Source organism: Pistacia vera, unplaced genomic scaffold (genome assembly GCF_008641045.1).
Source record: "Pistacia vera cultivar Batoury unplaced genomic scaffold, PisVer_v2 Contig445, whole genome shotgun sequence".
Taxonomy (NCBI): domain Eukaryota; kingdom Viridiplantae; phylum Streptophyta; class Magnoliopsida; order Sapindales; family Anacardiaceae; genus Pistacia; species Pistacia vera.
In genome coordinates, this window is record NW_022196274.1 from 542,037 (window position 1) to 558,137 (window position 16,101).

The following is a 16,101-nucleotide window of genomic DNA, read 5'->3' on the forward strand; positions in this document are numbered from 1 at the left end:
CTCACCTGTTGAAATTGAAGAGCGTAGAAAGAAAAGGTTATGCTTCCACTACAATGACAAATTCGGACCACGACATGATTGCAAGAAGCTATTTATAATGGAAGCATGTTGGCTTGAGGAAGAGACTGATGATGTCCCATGTGACTTTGTTGAACATCATATTGACGTCCACCAAATAGAGGAATCTCTTGCTATCTCTTTACATGCAATAGTTGGGACCCATACTCCACAAACCATGTGGGCAACTGGTACTATTAATCATCACACTGTGTCTGTCCTTTTAGATTTTGGTAGCACACACAATTTTCTTAAAGAAGAGTTGGCAAGAGGAATGGGGTTAATACATGATCCTTATGGGAGCTTAGAAGTTCAAGTTGCCAATGGGGAACGAATTTCAAGTGTTGGTAAATGCAAGGGTGTGTGGCTTCACCTACAAGGTTTTTTAATCATGGTGGACTTTTACTTGTTGTCGCTTGAAGGGTACGACGTAGTCCTAGGCGCACAATGGTTAAGTACCCTTGGCCCAATTTTGTGGGATTTTTCTAAGCTACAAATGCAATTCTCTTTTGAAAGGCAACATGTATGTTTGAAAGGTCTCTCAAAATCTGCTAACAAAATTGTGATTGAAACAAAATTTCAAAAAGAAGCTAGGCGTCACAACAATAGTTTAATTGTCCACCTACATGCCTTGAATGGGCGGGAGCCAACAAATGACAATCAAAAAGAGGACCAATGCATTTTCTCACTATTGGAGAACTACAAGGACATCTTTGTCAAACCAATCAGGTTACCTCCCACCATGTGTCACGACCACAACATTCCTCCATACCTAGGAGCATCTCTATAAGCGTATGGCCATAGAGATATCCACATTTCCAAAAGGGCGAGATCGAGCAGTTGGTCAAAGAAATGCTAAATTCTGGAATTGTCCACCCAAGCAACAGTCCTTACTCTTCTCCTGTTTTGTTAGTTAGAAAGCATGATGGTTCTTGGTGCCTATGTGTAGACTATATGGCCCTAAACAAAATTACAATCAAGGACAAGTTTCCAATACCAACTGTCGAGGAGTTACTTGACGAACTCAATGGATCAAATTTCTTCTCCAAGTTAGATCTTCGATCCAGGTATCACTAAATACGGGTACGAACAAAAGATATTCCAAAGATTGCCTTTAGGACGCGCCAAAGACATTATAAATTCCTCGTGATGCCATTCGGACTTAGCAATGCTTCCTCCACTTTCCAGTTATTAATGAATGAGGTATTCCAATCTTATTTGTAAAAATTTGTTTTGGTATTCTTCAATGATATTTTAATCTACAGCCACACAATGGAAGACCATCTCCAACACTTGGATGTCATCCTTGCAACCTTGCGGGCTCATCAACTATTTGTAAAGAAGGAGAAGTGTTCATTCGGCCAACAACAAGTAACATATCTGGGGCATGTTATAAGCAAGGAAGGAGTTTAGGTCGACCAAGAAAAGATTCAGTTCATGAATCGGTGGCTGAAGCCCACCAATCTCAAATCTCTACGGGGATTTTTGGGATTAACTAGGTACTATCGAAAATTCATTAAAAATTACGGCAATATTGCTCGGGCCCTAATTGACCTTCTAAAAAAGGATAACTTCAACTGGACAACTAAAGCAGACGACGCTTTCTCAACACTCAATTTTGCCATGACTCAGTCGCCAGTACTCGCTTTACCGAATTTCTTTCAACCATTCCTGCTAGAATGTGATGCTAGCGATACTGGAATAAAGGCAATCCTAATGCAAGGACAAAGGCCAATTGCCTTCTTCAGCCAAGCTCTACAAGGAAGAAATCTAGTTCTCTCTACATATGACAAGAAGATGTTAGCCATCTTCTTAGTAGTAAACAAGTGGCGGCCATATCTCCTCGGGCGTCCATTCATCATTTGAATTGATCAAAAAAGTCTGAAATATTTATGGGAACAAAAGATCACCACAGAAGTTCAACAGCATTGGTTCTACAAGTTGTTCGGGTATGATTTTATTATTGAATACAAAAAGAGTGTTGACAATATGGTTGCAGATGCCCTCTCTCAACAAGAACATGGTGACCTCCATGCTATTTCTCAACCGGTGCCTAGGTGGCTTGACCCTATCAAAGATGAAGTGATGTCCCATCCTAAGCTTCAAGAATTGGCCAAACTGATCCAATCTGGTGAAGCCGTAGAACTATGGCAATACAAAACAGGAGTTATCTTTTGGAAGGAACGTATCTACCTACTTCCCACATCTGATCTCATTCCAATGATTGTGTCCGAGTTCCATTCCACCACCTATGAAGGATTCCACAAGAATCTCCAATGAATCCGGTCAGTTTTTTACTAGCATGGCATGTGCACTACTGTGCGTTACTTCATTCGGGCATATGAGGTATGCCAACATAACAAATCCCAAACATTGATGCCAGCAGGGCTACTCCAACCTCTTCCAATCCCAACTCAAATTTGGTTGCATATCTTTATGGATTTTGTGGAAGGGCTTCTGAATTCAAAAAGGAAATCAATCATTTATGTAGTGTTGGACCGACTATCTAAATTTGCTCACTTTATAGCCATGGCCCATCCTTAAAGTGTGGCAAGTGTGACACAAACCTTCTTTGAAAATATTTTCAAGCTCCATGGCATGCCGGAAAGCATTATTTGTGATCGAGACCCAACGTTCACTAGCACCTTTTAGACTAACCTCTTTCGTTTACAAGGTACAGACTTCAATTTTAGTTTCGCATATCACCCGCAAACCGATGGCCAAACGGAGGTTATCAACTTAACATTGGAGACGTATTTACGTTGTCTCACATTGGATCAACCAAAGGAATGGATTAATTGGTTACCATGGGTTGAGTATATTTATAACACTTCGTTCCATATTGCAACTGGACTCACTCCGTTTGAGATTGTATATGGGCGAGCCTTGCTCACACTCATTTCTTAAGTACCAGGAATGACCAAAGTCGAAGCTGTTGACAAGGCCCTTAAAGATCGCGATGAGGTCCTCAAAGTGGTACGCCAAAGGCTCCAAATGGCTCAAAACAAAATGAAACATATTTATGATCGCAAGCATAGAGGGGTGAGCTACTCAGTGGGAGACTGGGTTTATCTCAAGCTCCAACCTTATCGCCAAGCAAGAATGTTGAAACGTAGCAACCACAAATTGGCACCGAGATTTTATGGACCTTACCAAATTATTTAGAAAATATGACCCGTGGCTTACAAGCTCTCTTTACCTACATATTCAAAAGTGCATCCAATTTTCCATGTTTCTCTGTTGAAGCACCAAGTTGGTCCATCCACAATTGTTCAAACAAGTCCTCCACAATTTCATGATTCTCTTGAGGGGTTGGCAGGTCCTCAAGCTATTTTAGATGCTCGATCAAGCCCAAATGGCAAGGAGGTTCTCATTCACTGGTAGGATCATTCTCCATCTGAAGCCACCTAGGAAAACTTCAATGAACTTACTGTTCGGTACCCGCAATTTGCCCTTGAGACCAAGGGCAGTCTAAGAGAGGGGGAATGATACGTGCAAAAGTCTCACAAGCCACCCCACATTCCATTTCCCATGCAAGTCCCAAGCAAATAGCCACGTCTTCATCTAACATGCACTACCAACCACGTCTTCATCCTTGGAGAATAAATAAGAGCTTGTTTCTCCACTAACAAGTTTCAAGATCAAGCTTTATGAGTCTTTTACTGTTTTTTAGTTATTAGCTGGTTATGGGTAGTTACCATATCTTAGAAAATATGATTAGTTACAGAAGTATTGTTAGGAAGTCTTTATAAATTGGTTGAGTCGTATAGTTTGTTTTCATGTAATTTTTCTAGTTTAGCAATATTATAAGAAAACTCCTTGGAGATTCAATCTCTCTCGAACGAGATTACTCATCCCTTCCTTATTTCTTTATTTGCTTTGCACAACGGGTCGTCTTGCCCGTAAGGCTTCTAAGGCCTCGAGCTCTTAGGTGCCGGCACCTAACATAAAACCCAAAATTTAGTAATCCTAAAAGGCTAAAACCTGGTGTTTGAAGCGTTCTTCTCATCCGTGTTTCAATAGGGATAAAATATATCACATCTCCATGTAACTCATTCTACATATGTTCCACGATTCAATAATAGTTTTATATTTGAATGAGATAATTACATCCACCTCTTAAGTTTCATAAAATTTATGAGGGCTTTGCTTATTTCTAAATATAAAGACTTATTTGTAAGTAGATCCAATTTTAGAGAAAAATAATGTAATTTTATCTACTATATGTTTTCTTAAGACCCAGCTCATGTGCTGCAATGTGTAACTACTATGCTTTAAAAATTAATTCGTGTTGACAATTTGAGTAAATTAATTTCACTAAAAGATGTAGAAAGATTCCAAGTGAGTCATATATTTCTTGTATAAGTCAACCAAATTCTTCATATTATAGAAAAGATGTTTTGTATTATTCGGTAACATGATTACTTTTTAATGTTTCCAATACTGCCAATACATCGCATGCTTATGAATTATTTAATTAATTTTTAATCTCGACTTTCCATTAACCAATTACAATATGACATGGAACACAAAATCTTATTACCTTCTCTAATCTTATGACTTTAATCACTTTCAACAAGAAATTGATTATTGAAGAGTAATAGTTGATCACATGATGAAAGCAGCACACTTATTAATTTCTGATAAACTGTGAGTACAATAAAAATTAAAAAAAGAAAAAGGGTAAGGAAGGCATAGGTAATAAAAGTGGAGTGGAATTGATGAGGATGAGAATTGACAAAGCATGTGAAGCCAAAAGATTTTGCTTAACATTATTATCAGACAAAGCATGTGATACTTTTAAATGTTTCTGATATTGCTATATCCTCTATCCTATTTGGGACCAACATCCAATGGACATCATTGGGTTATTCATAAATACAAAGATCTTGATGCTACTCTGTCTGCCTCTCCATGGATATTAATGCCTCCCACATTCAACATTTACATTATCTTCTTATTTTATAATTTAAAAAAAAAAAAAAAAAAAACCTCCAAGAAATTCCCTGAGGTTAAATTAACAATAACCATGGCGTCTCCTAATTTTGCTTAATTATCATGTTCAAAGGATTCATATAACCAGAACGTTATCAACCAACTGATATGCCCCTCCATTTTTATCCCTATCTTAATACATGGGACATATTCTATTCATAATTGTGGACTGTGCCTTATTTTACGACAACCCTACTTAAAAGACCTTCATAATTTGTCAATTTGACCTTTTTAAATTGGTTGAGCAGATAAGATCTTCATCCTCTTTTGTTTCATTTATCTGTTCACAACTTTTATACCTTCACTCTAGCGTTACATTGACTCGTGGACTTTAACCCTAGAATTTTTTTTTTTTTTTTTTCTAAAATACATTGCTTTTAGAAAAAGAATAGTAAATTTATATAAGAGTTTTTTTAATTGTCTAAAAATAAGAAAATAAAAAATAAAAATTTCCTAGCTCGAGCATCAACGTGACTTTTTCTAATTGTTAAGAGTGAAAAGATATTAAATGGAAGATTTTATCACTAAACAAATCATGACAAGATCAGATTTCAATTTAATCATTAAAAAAATGGTTTTTAAGTAATTATTTATTATCTAATTGTACCTCGTGTTCCTATCCTATCAAGAGTAAATTACATTTTCCCACCAGGGTTTGCCAAATCTGCAAGTTCCCACTCCTGGTTTCATAAATTGCAAATTCCCGCTCTTAAATTAACAGAAAATTGTTTAATCTAACAGTTAAAAGGGTAAAATAGTCATTTCAAAGATGAAAATTTTAAAATAACCCTTCATTTCTCAAATTCACCCCATCGAAAATTTTCAAGATAACCCTTCACTTCTCAAATTCACCCCACCAGAGATTTCAGGTCATTCTGATCTGTTTCCGACACAATTGACCCCTCTCGACACCACCATTACAATCCCCTCAACCCTCATATCAAAACCCCTAACCTCCCCGCCTGATTGAACCCCCCCCACTCGTCGGCCGTCGCTTTTAGTGTCAATCAGCAATTCATCCAAATTCTGGTAGGTCTCGACATTGAAAATCACCCCCAAGACCACCAATAGCATCGTCGGCTTTCCCCCAACATCACCAACAGATATCGCCCGCCAATCGTCGTCGACTCTCCCTTAGGTTTTCGCATTTTATCACCCCTTTCTAGCCAAATTCCCACACCTCGCCGAGGTGCAATCGGATGGAAAAGTAGAGGTTTTGGTGAGGAGGATAAGGGGATGCTGATGGTGGTGTTAGGGAAGTCCAATGGTGTCAAAATCAGGCCGAATTTTTGGTTTAACCAGGATCTCCTTTGAGGGTTATTTGCGAGAAATTTGAGATGTGGAGGTTATCTTGAGAGATAGGCATGGCAATGTTCCCCGAGATTTCGGGGACCCGTCCTACCCCGCCCCATATGGGGCGGCGAAGCCCCGATTTTTTTGGGGATAGGGGCGGGGGTGGGGGGTGTTTTAATCCCCGTCCTCGGGGATGGGGCGAGGGTGGGTGATACATTTCCCCCAGCCCGCCCCGTATATAATATATAAAATTAAAAAAATGTATATATATATTTACTTTTCACTAATATCCTTATATTTCACCTAATTACACAATTATCCTTCCTATATAAACCCATATTTTTCTAATTCCCTCACCCTAAACAATTGAACAAGAACAAACTCTGACCCATTTTTATGTATAATTAATTATGTTTAAACGATTAATTTAAGTGTTTGCCATGTGGACGAGAATTAACTATTGTGTTTGGTAATGCTCAAATTAATTTATGTTTATATAAAATTAACGGGCCGGATACGGACCTCCAACATTCCCCTTTGGGGCGGGAAAGGGAAATTCCTGTCATCCCCGTAACGGGGATGGGGCGAGGGTGAAAAATGATTTTGAGGGTGGGAATGGGTACGGTGAATGAGATCCCCGCCCCGTTGCCATGCCTATTGAGAGATAAGTAACGATGTTAATTTAAATATGAGAATCTACAATTTATGACACCATGGGTGAGATCTTGCAGATTAGCCAAACCTTGGGTGGGAAAACGTCGTTTACTCTCCTATCAAAGGAAAATTCATACTATGGTGTGCTACGCTTCATAAAGTTGTCAAATCAATAAATGACTCTTGAATCTCGCCCAGTATTTCATTGACCAATTAACAGATGAAACGGTTAAATTTGGCCGTTTGACACCTTTTCCCTCCTATCAATATTGACTCAGTCACCTACTATTCGTTCAATAGATTCTGCCCATTCAAGTATAGTACAGTACACCAGCAATTATCAGGGACTAATCTGTAGCTACAGAAGGTCTAACCAGGGTAATAGAAGTAAAAGTTCGACATCATTCTTCCAAGAACCATTAATAATCTAAAACACAATATAATAGGCATATTATTTCAAGAATGAACTATATAATAGTGAATCTGCAATTCAAGCCTTATGTCACCACCCCAGTTCTATGCAATATTTCCCTTTCAATATATGATGAGTCTCGGGTACATCAGTTAAAAGAAAATACTACTACTATCCTGAAATGTGCTGACGCAAAAGGAATAAGATGACTCAAAATTGCTATTCACAGTAGGAAACAGACTGCGTTTCATAATGGTTTCAGTTTATAATGACAAATTTATGCCCTTTATCACAACTGACAGGCATCTTTTCCATGGGATTTTTTATCAAATGGAAATCAAACAAATCATTCTAACTCAAAGAATACCATAGCCAACCAACCAACCTTTCATTCATTCAAATAATCTGCCGTCTTTCCTTTTTTTAACATTTATATATGAAGAAATAGAGTGTGAGGAGAGGGAATCATAACTACCTTAAACTTTGAACTAGCTGCAAGCAATGCAATGCAATGTGCACTGGTCCTAGCTCCAGACTCTGCCAGCATCATCCGTTCGAGAAAACCCACCACTGACAACTATTGCCATGAAACTCCTGGTCCACTTGTTACAGATCCAGCCTCAGCTAGAGAAACAGCCATGGCCAGCATCATCTGCTCCTCAAAACTCTCGGGAACAACAGGTCCTGGGACATTTTGAAAGTTGCCTCCAATCTCATCAGATGTGGGCATTCCTGAAATTCCAACTCCGTCTTCTACGACATCAGAGCTTGCATAGCTGGTACCTGCTTCGGCCACTTCTGATCCACGATCTACTCCCCATTCGCCTTCATCTCTAGCCGCTTCCACTCTGCCATCAGGCGATGAGTTGATGGAGCTCTCTGCAGGAGGATAGTTCTCCGCATCTCGGGCCACCCTATTGTAGAACCTGCTACTACCTGGAAGCATATCGAATCCTGAAAGATTTGCATTATGGTTTATAGATGATTCTCCACTTGTTTGCTGACGCTCAGCAAGGGCAGCTATTGCACAAGCAAGACCACCAGAAGGGGATGATGATGTACCAGCCATTGGAGCCACAGTTGATGAGACATAGCGATCTTCTGTAACATATTGGTCAGATGGAGCAGCATCATAAGCAGGGTGTCTTTGTCTGCCATTCTCCTGTATAAGTCAATTTTTATTATTTTAATGCAATTTCAAAGAGTCAGGACCAATTAAACAGCCGTCAGAATTTCAAGTCTAATTTGAGACACAGACATGTAAAAAACAATAATTACAATAGTAAGTGGCCAATTTCCTGTTGTTTTTTTAGTGCCGAGGCTTAATATGAGTTTTTACCAAAAATCGTTTCTATAACATGAACATTGCATTTAACAATGCAGAAATTCATAATAAGCAAAATTCTGCAAAATTTCACCCAATTTGAAGGCAATAATACATAACACTCAAACTTTGCAATTAAAGGCACGAAAAGGAGAAACCTCAGAAAACATAACCTAACAACTGAACTTTGGTCATAAATAATGCCAAAACACAAAGAAGCTTAGCCGGCCGAGATCAAGCAGACACTAATTGATCTTGGAATTTTTCAGTTCAACTGCCAAAAGTAATCAAAGAAATTGTTTATCCACACATTTGAGTCTGGTTTATGCACAACCCATTCATAACAATTAGTGAATCACTTTCTAATCTTGACTGCAGTATCCAACATCAAGAAAAGTGATTGCCATATTACCTAGCAGCTTTCATAGTAAGGCAAACTATATAGTCCAGAAAATCTCTTTCTAAATGAGAAACTACAAAAAGCCATTCCCTGTAGTTGGACTACTCAAAATTAAACTAATTTTAAATAGAGCACTGTTTACCTGAATGGAAAGCCAGATTGCTTCCATGACCATTATATCTTCCAAATCCAGGTCAAACTCATCATCTCTGCAATTTAAATAATCAATACAGCATAGCTTCAGATTCCATTTAAAACATCAAATGGACCTCAAATAACCAGAGCTACCAGATGAAATTTCAAGTTCCACATATGACATCATATAGTTTGAAATTACTCTAAAAAGGTTTATGCACACATAATAAGGTTCAATGAGGTTATAAAGACGGCCTGTTATTCTTGCACATATTTAGAGTCAATGATTAGATTGATTTAATCTTTATTATGACAGTTTGTAAATCTTCAGAGCATGCAGACCAGCCTCTTGTGACATTAACTTCCCTAAAGTTTGCTGTTCCGTTCTTCATGTAAGTCTTCAGACTTCTATACAAATGTTGCAAATCATTTGGTTCATAGTTCTATACTTATGTCACAGTATCTAATTCATTTCAAGTTCTGAAAAGGGGCCTAGGCTTCCTCGTTACGTCACAAGTCATTAACATCAAAATCTTCTGTTGCATTAGATAACCAGATAATTGAAAAAAGACCCAAAAAAAAAAAGACACTCATAACTGAAGTCTCAGAAGGTTAATTACTTGGGATATAATTCTAGCAAAGATACCAATAGAATTAATCTCTCTAAAATAATTCTAGCTTTGATACCAATAGAATTAATCTCTCTAAAATTCAACATCTATAAACTTCATAAGACTATTCAAAATAAAGTCTGCATCTGCTTCATTCAACAAGCAAAAACCCCAATCCCTTTACTTTTTACTAACAAGATTAAAATTTGAATACATCTTCCCTTAACCCTGACAGCAAACACAGTGCTCTAAACCTTAGTGAGGAGGTAGATAGCCTTTAGTTCAACACCAAAGTATCTTGGATTCCAATAGAGTGCCATTTTTTTCTTATTTTTGAAACAGGAAAAGGCAAACGAAAATTCAATAGTATAGTCAGATTGTTTATTCATTGAAATCACTACATATAATTATATCTCAAAACTCCATGAACTTTGACCATCATCAAGTCATCCAAAGCTCACCGACATAAATATGATGATGGCAGATGATTTCTGTCAACTAACTTTAAATTCTTCAAGAACAAGCATTTTGCTGAAGCTTATACATATAAATATGTCCACATCAAGGGAGGGCTATCAAGAGAAGTAAAGTAACAATTACCTAACACAGCTAGCAAGCTCAAAATCCACAAAAAAATCCAATCTCTCAGTTAAACAAAAGCAAATCTATCTAAAATGTCTGATTCTTCACAAATGTGACACTTGTAAATCAAAAGATATCATATTCTCATAGATGGAACATTTGCAACAAGGCGGCAACACATATCTTAGCAAAGAAAAGAGTAACAGATTTCAGAAAACTTCCGAGACCATAGGTTTCATTTTAGCAATTTTGGTCATTCCTATAGACTAGTTTTATTAATTATTATTAAACAATGACCACCAGGAAAACAACTAAAACTATATAGCAACTTCAACCATGAATAGCAAGATAACAGCCAAGAACACTACATACCTGTTTTGTCTCGGGTGTGAAGGCTGTCTTATAATAGGAGCAGCACATGAATCTTGGAAGGATACAATTTCATCACGTTCCACAGATCTAGAAGATGAAACTGTAAAGAAAAAAGTTATACAATGTACAATTGTAAGAGCGAAAGGAACAATTATATATAGTTAGAAACAGAAATAAACGAGATGGTACCGGCCATTGAGCTGTATTCAACCTCTCCTGGTGCTACACTTGTGCTTGAAGAACTTAATTCTTGTCTTTTTTGCATTCTCTCTTCCTCATCGTGAAGTTCCTGCTGCCGCATCCTAATTTTTGCTTCTATAACACGTTGTTCTTCCTGCAGAAATTGGAAAAATGTAAATCAAATTAGCATTCCATCAGAAAATTACTATCCAAACATTCTACAATTTTAATAATACAACAATGAAAGCTATGGGTGACCAGATCTCACAATTTGCTCAATGCCTTTTTCCTCCTTTGTTTTCACACCTCGATACTCCACAGCATAATTTGAGGTTTTGCAAAAAGGACATCTTATAATGTTAAGAAATACAATCACAGGAAGTATGAATCAAATAATGGATATAGAAACAATATAAAATTAAGATATTTATATTAAATTTTAAATTTGAACACATGGCATTAATACTGAAGGATACTGAGTAGGGCGATTAGAATTGGGATTCTTCATCTGCAAAAAACACTCTGATCCAGGAAAGATAAATCAAATTACATGCAAACATTAATTACTGTATTTATAATTAACACTTGATGCAAGGTAGAGAAATCAAATCACAGAATATCTACCTGTACAAATGCCTTTCATGCAACATCTTGATCGGTTGAGACTTGGATAATACTACAAACACAAGCAACAAAAAGCCAATTGAATAGACAGATTCAACTAAACCTAAACACAAACAAACTAATCTACATCTTTTGGCCTTCACAATCTCCTCCGATAGGTCATAGAAAAAAGGATGACAAGCAAAAGATAAAACAATGTGTTCTTCATCTTTTAAATCCACTAGGCCCCCAAGACAAATGAAATATTGGGGAATTATTGAAACAGCATCAAGTCAATTTTGTTCTTGAAAAACATTAAACCAGGTCACCAATTTCATGTTTCCATAGACCTAGTTCATCTTTTCATCCTGAATTTTATAAAGGAACCAGAGTAGAAGATACAAAGAAGAAAGCCAGAGATAGAAAAGCACTAACCAAGAAGCATATAGGGCACTCTTCGAGATCACAGCAACAATCATCATCCCCAGGATAGCAAGGAGCAAGCTTAGAGTCAAGAATTAGCTTCTTAAGCTTCTTAACATCCACATCTTTGTGAACATATAACCCCTGCGGTCTTGTGTACCTCTCATCCACCACTTGCCTCCTCCTTCCCAGCTTATTACCCATCCAATACAGTTCTCTTCTGTTTACTTTGCCTCTTTGTTTAGTACTCAAATTTATCAGAATACAAAAATCAAAAACAACAACAAGAATCACAAGTAAACATTCTGTTTCACTTCACTAATACATTTGATTCCTACAAAGAACAGCCTTAATCGAATAGACTCAAATGGAGCTGGTAACACGTTCAAAAGACATTTGCATAGCAGCTTAAACCCTAACTCATGTCTATTTACAACAGACAGAAAATGAATTCGCCAAAATTGGCAACAATTCGCTGCCGGAAAACATTTTCAAACCCTGCAAGTGCCAGAAAAGAAAGCAAAACACAAATTACAAACAGAATACACTTCCTAAAGCGAATTCACCTAAAGCGAATTCACTACAACAAAATTCAGAAACCCTAATTTTAACATCACAGCACAAAAATCACAGTACCGAATCGCAATACTCGCTGTCCAATTGACTTCACAATTGCCGCCGAATAACATTTCCACAACACTACAAAAACCACAAACAAAAACAAGTTACTTCAAAAAAACAGCAAAACAAAAAAAAAATGGGAAAAAAAAAATTACCAAAACGAACAGAGAAAAAACAAAACGAGATGAAATGAAAAGAACAATTGAGTGGTTAAAAAGAACAAACCTTGAAATACGTGAAGTGAATTGTTGTGAAGAGGTGGAGATTAAGAGAGAGAGAGTCTCTCTGTTGAAGAGACTGGAGAGATCGAGAGATTTGCTAACAATAAGAGAAACACAATCAGAACTTTCTCTGTTATATGAGACAAACAAACAAACAAAGAACTCTCTTTTCTTTCTTTTTTTTCTTTTTAATTTCTTGCTACGGTACGGCGACGTCCCGTAATATTTATTATTTTCTTTTATTTATTTTGTATTTAAACACTTGAAGAAAATAGTTTTCGGGATTTATTTATTGGTTTGTATTTTAGTTATTGTTGTCATACGGGGAAGAGTGATCTCTCGAGGACGGAAACTTCAGGGGAGAGGAGAGAGAGAAGAGCAAGGCACGAAACGGTGGAGTATTGGGGGAGAAAAGAATCGTCACAGGCTCACAGCATCAATCCAAGGGAATATACCCACGCGCGGGGATGGGACGCGTGGAGTTGTTTTGTTGCATGGAAACGAAAATAGAATCGGTTCATTTGGCATACAAGAATATTGATGTTCATGTAGAAAAGGAGAAATTTTTCCCTTATTTCTTTCATTTAGTGAGTTTTCTTTTTATAATTATTTTATATTCAAAGAATTAAAAAATAATAACTCCTATTTTCATATGAATATTAAATTAATCTATTCTTGTATTGATGGAGTTAGTGTACTTATTTTTCTACGGTTTTATTCTATTAGAATCCAAATACAATCCTACAAATATTGAAAACTCTATGATGAAGCTAACTTAAGTTTGTAGTATCCGATAATTAAAACTAAATGACAAAAATACCTTCAAATTGTAATGTAAAATGTTTGTATAAATATATTAAAAATATGTAAGATGTATATTGCTAAATGATTTTTTTTTTTTTTCTGTATTTCAAATACTTCATACAGTCCCTAACAAGTTGTTGGGTGTTCTTTTAATAATTTCGGTATTCGCCGGATTATTAACAATACTCATTTCGGAAAATGTTAATAAATCAAGACTCAGATTTCAATTAAATCATTAAAAAATGGTTTTTAAGTATTATTTATTATCCTAATTGTACCTCGTGTTCCTATCCATTCAAGAGTAATACATTTTCCCACCAGGGTTGCCAAATCTGCAAGTTCCCACTCCTGTTTCATAATTGCAAATTCCCGCTCTTAAATTAACAGAAAATTGTTTAATCTAACAGTTAAAGGGTAAATAGTCATTTCAAAAGATGAAAATTTTAAAATAACCCTTCATTTCTCAATTCACCCCATCGAAAATTTTCAAGATAACCCTTCACTTCTCAATTCACCCACCAGATTTCAGGTCATCTGATCTGTTTCCGACACAATTGACCCCTCTCGACACCACCATTACAATCCCCTCAACCCTCATTCAAAACCCCTAACCTCCCCGCCTGATTGAACCCCCCCACTCGTCGGCCGTCGCTTTTAGTGTCATCAGCAATTCAATCAACATAATTCTGGTAGTCTCGACGAAAATCACCCCCAGACCACCAATAGCATCGTCGGCTTTCCCCCACTCACCAACAGATATCGCCCGCCAATCGTCGTCGACTCTCCCTTAGGTTTTCGCATTTTATCACCCCTTTCTAGCCAAATTCCCACACCTCGCCGAGGTGCAATCGGATGGAAAAGTGAGGTTTTGGTGAGGAGGATAAGGGGATGCTGATGGTGTGTTAGGGAAGTCCAATGGTGTCAAAATCAGGCCGAATTTTTGGTTTAACCAGGATCTCCTTTGAGGTTTATTTGCGAGAAATTGAGATGGGAGGTTATCTGAGAGATAGGCATGGCAATGTTCCCCGAGATTTCGGGGACCCGTCCTACCCCGCCCCATATGGGGCGGCGAAGCCCCGATTTTTTTGGGGATAGGGGCGGGGGTGGGGGTGTTTTAATCCCCGTCCTCGGGGATGGGCGAGGGTGGGTGATACATTCCCCCAGCCCGCCCCGTATATAATATATAAATAAAAAAAATGTATATATATATTTACTTTTCACTAATATCCTTATATTTCACCTAATTCACACAATTATCCTTCCTATTAAACCCATATTTTTCTAATTCCCTCACCCTACAATTGAACAAGAACAAACTCTGACCCTTTTTTATGTATATTAATTATGTTTAAACGATTAATTTAAGTGTTTGCCATGTGGACGAGAATTAACTATTGTGTTTGGTAATGCTCAAATTAATTTATGTTTATATAAAATTACGGCCGGATACGGACCTCCAACATTCCCCTTGGGGCGGAAAGGGAAATTCCTGTCATCCCCGTAACGGGGATGGGCGAGGGTGAAAATGATTTTGAGGGTGGGAATGGGTACGGTGAATGAGATCCCCGCCCCGTTGCCATGCCTATTGAGAGATAGTAACGATGTTAATTTAAATGAGAATCTACAATTTATGACACCATGGGTGAATCTTGCAGATTAGCCAAACCTTGGGTGGGAAAACGTCGTTTACTCTCCTATCAAAGGAAAATTCATACTATGGTGTGCTACGCTTCATAAAGTTGTCAAATCAATAAATGACTCTTGAATCTCGCCCAGTATTTCATTGACCAATTAACAGATGAACGGTTAAATTTGGCCGTTTGACACCTTTTCCCTCCATCAATATTGACTCAGTCACCTACTATTCGTTCAATAGATTCGTGCCCATTCAAGTATAGTACAGTACACCAGCAATTACAGGGACTAATCTGTAGCTACAGAAGTCAACCAGGGTATAGAAGTAAAAGTTCGACATCATTCTTCAAGAACCATAAAATCTAAAACACAATATAATAGGCATATTATTTCAAGAATGAACTATATATAGTGAATCTGCAATTCAAGCCTATGTCACCACCCCTTTCTATGCAATATTCCCTTTCATATATATGATTCCGGGTACATCAGTTAAAGAAAATACTACTACTATCCTGAAATGTGCTGACGCAAAAGGAATAGTGACTCAAAATTGCTATTCACGTGGAAACAGACTGCGTTCATAATGGTTTCGTTTATAATGACAAATTTATGCCCTTTATCCAACTGACAGGCATCTTTTCCATGGGATTTTTTATCAAATGGAAATCAAAAACATATTCTAACTCAAAGAATACCATACCAACCAACCCATTCATTCATTCAAATAATCTGCCTCTTCCTTTTTTTTAACATTTATATATGAGAAAAGAGTGTGA

The 16,101-nt window shown here is 37.2% G+C and overlaps 1 protein-coding gene across 3 annotated transcripts; it reads right to left on the bottom strand.

Moving 5' to 3' along the window:
* Window positions 1–7,608: 7,608 nt before the first annotated feature.
* LOC116144424 (E3 ubiquitin-protein ligase DA2L-like) lies at window positions 7,609–12,751 on the bottom strand. Of its 3 annotated transcripts, none has more exons than XM_031429877.1 (10): window positions 12,678–12,751; window positions 12,054–12,539; window positions 11,640–11,691; window positions 11,492–11,537; window positions 11,284–11,365; window positions 11,025–11,169; window positions 10,836–10,935; window positions 9,278–9,344; window positions 8,474–8,573; window positions 7,609–8,347 (listed from the first exon to the last, which is right to left on the bottom strand). In XM_031429877.1, exons 2-10 carry the CDS (start codon window positions 12,243–12,245, stop codon window positions 7,989–7,991), a joined length of 1,143 nt encoding a protein of 380 aa, XP_031285737.1. In that variant the 5' UTR covers window positions 12,246–12,539; window positions 12,678–12,751; the 3' UTR covers window positions 7,609–7,988. The 3 variants fall into 3 exon arrangements, with proteins under 3 accessions (XP_031285737.1, XP_031285736.1, XP_031285735.1); XM_031429876.1 differs by having other exon boundaries at window positions 7,609–8,365; XM_031429875.1 differs by having other exon boundaries at window positions 7,609–8,573.
* Window positions 12,752–16,101: the final 3,350 nt, after the last annotated feature.

What these genes read in the sequence shown, in the direction of transcription:
- LOC116144424 (XM_031429875.1), bottom strand. Translation starts at nt 12,245, where the DNA reads ATGGGTAATAAGCTGGGAAGGAGGAGGCAAGTGGTGGATGAGAGGTAC. An exon ending in CATGAAAGGCATTTGTACAG is followed by an intron (nt 11,538 to 11,639) that starts GTAGATATTCTG and finishes TTCCTGGATCAG; the next exon opens with AGTGTTTTTTGCAGATGAAG. An exon ending in TCACACCCGAGACAAAACAG is followed by an intron (nt 9,345 to 10,835) that starts GTATGTAGTGTT and finishes TTTAAATTGCAG; the next exon opens with AGATGATGAGTTTGACCTGG.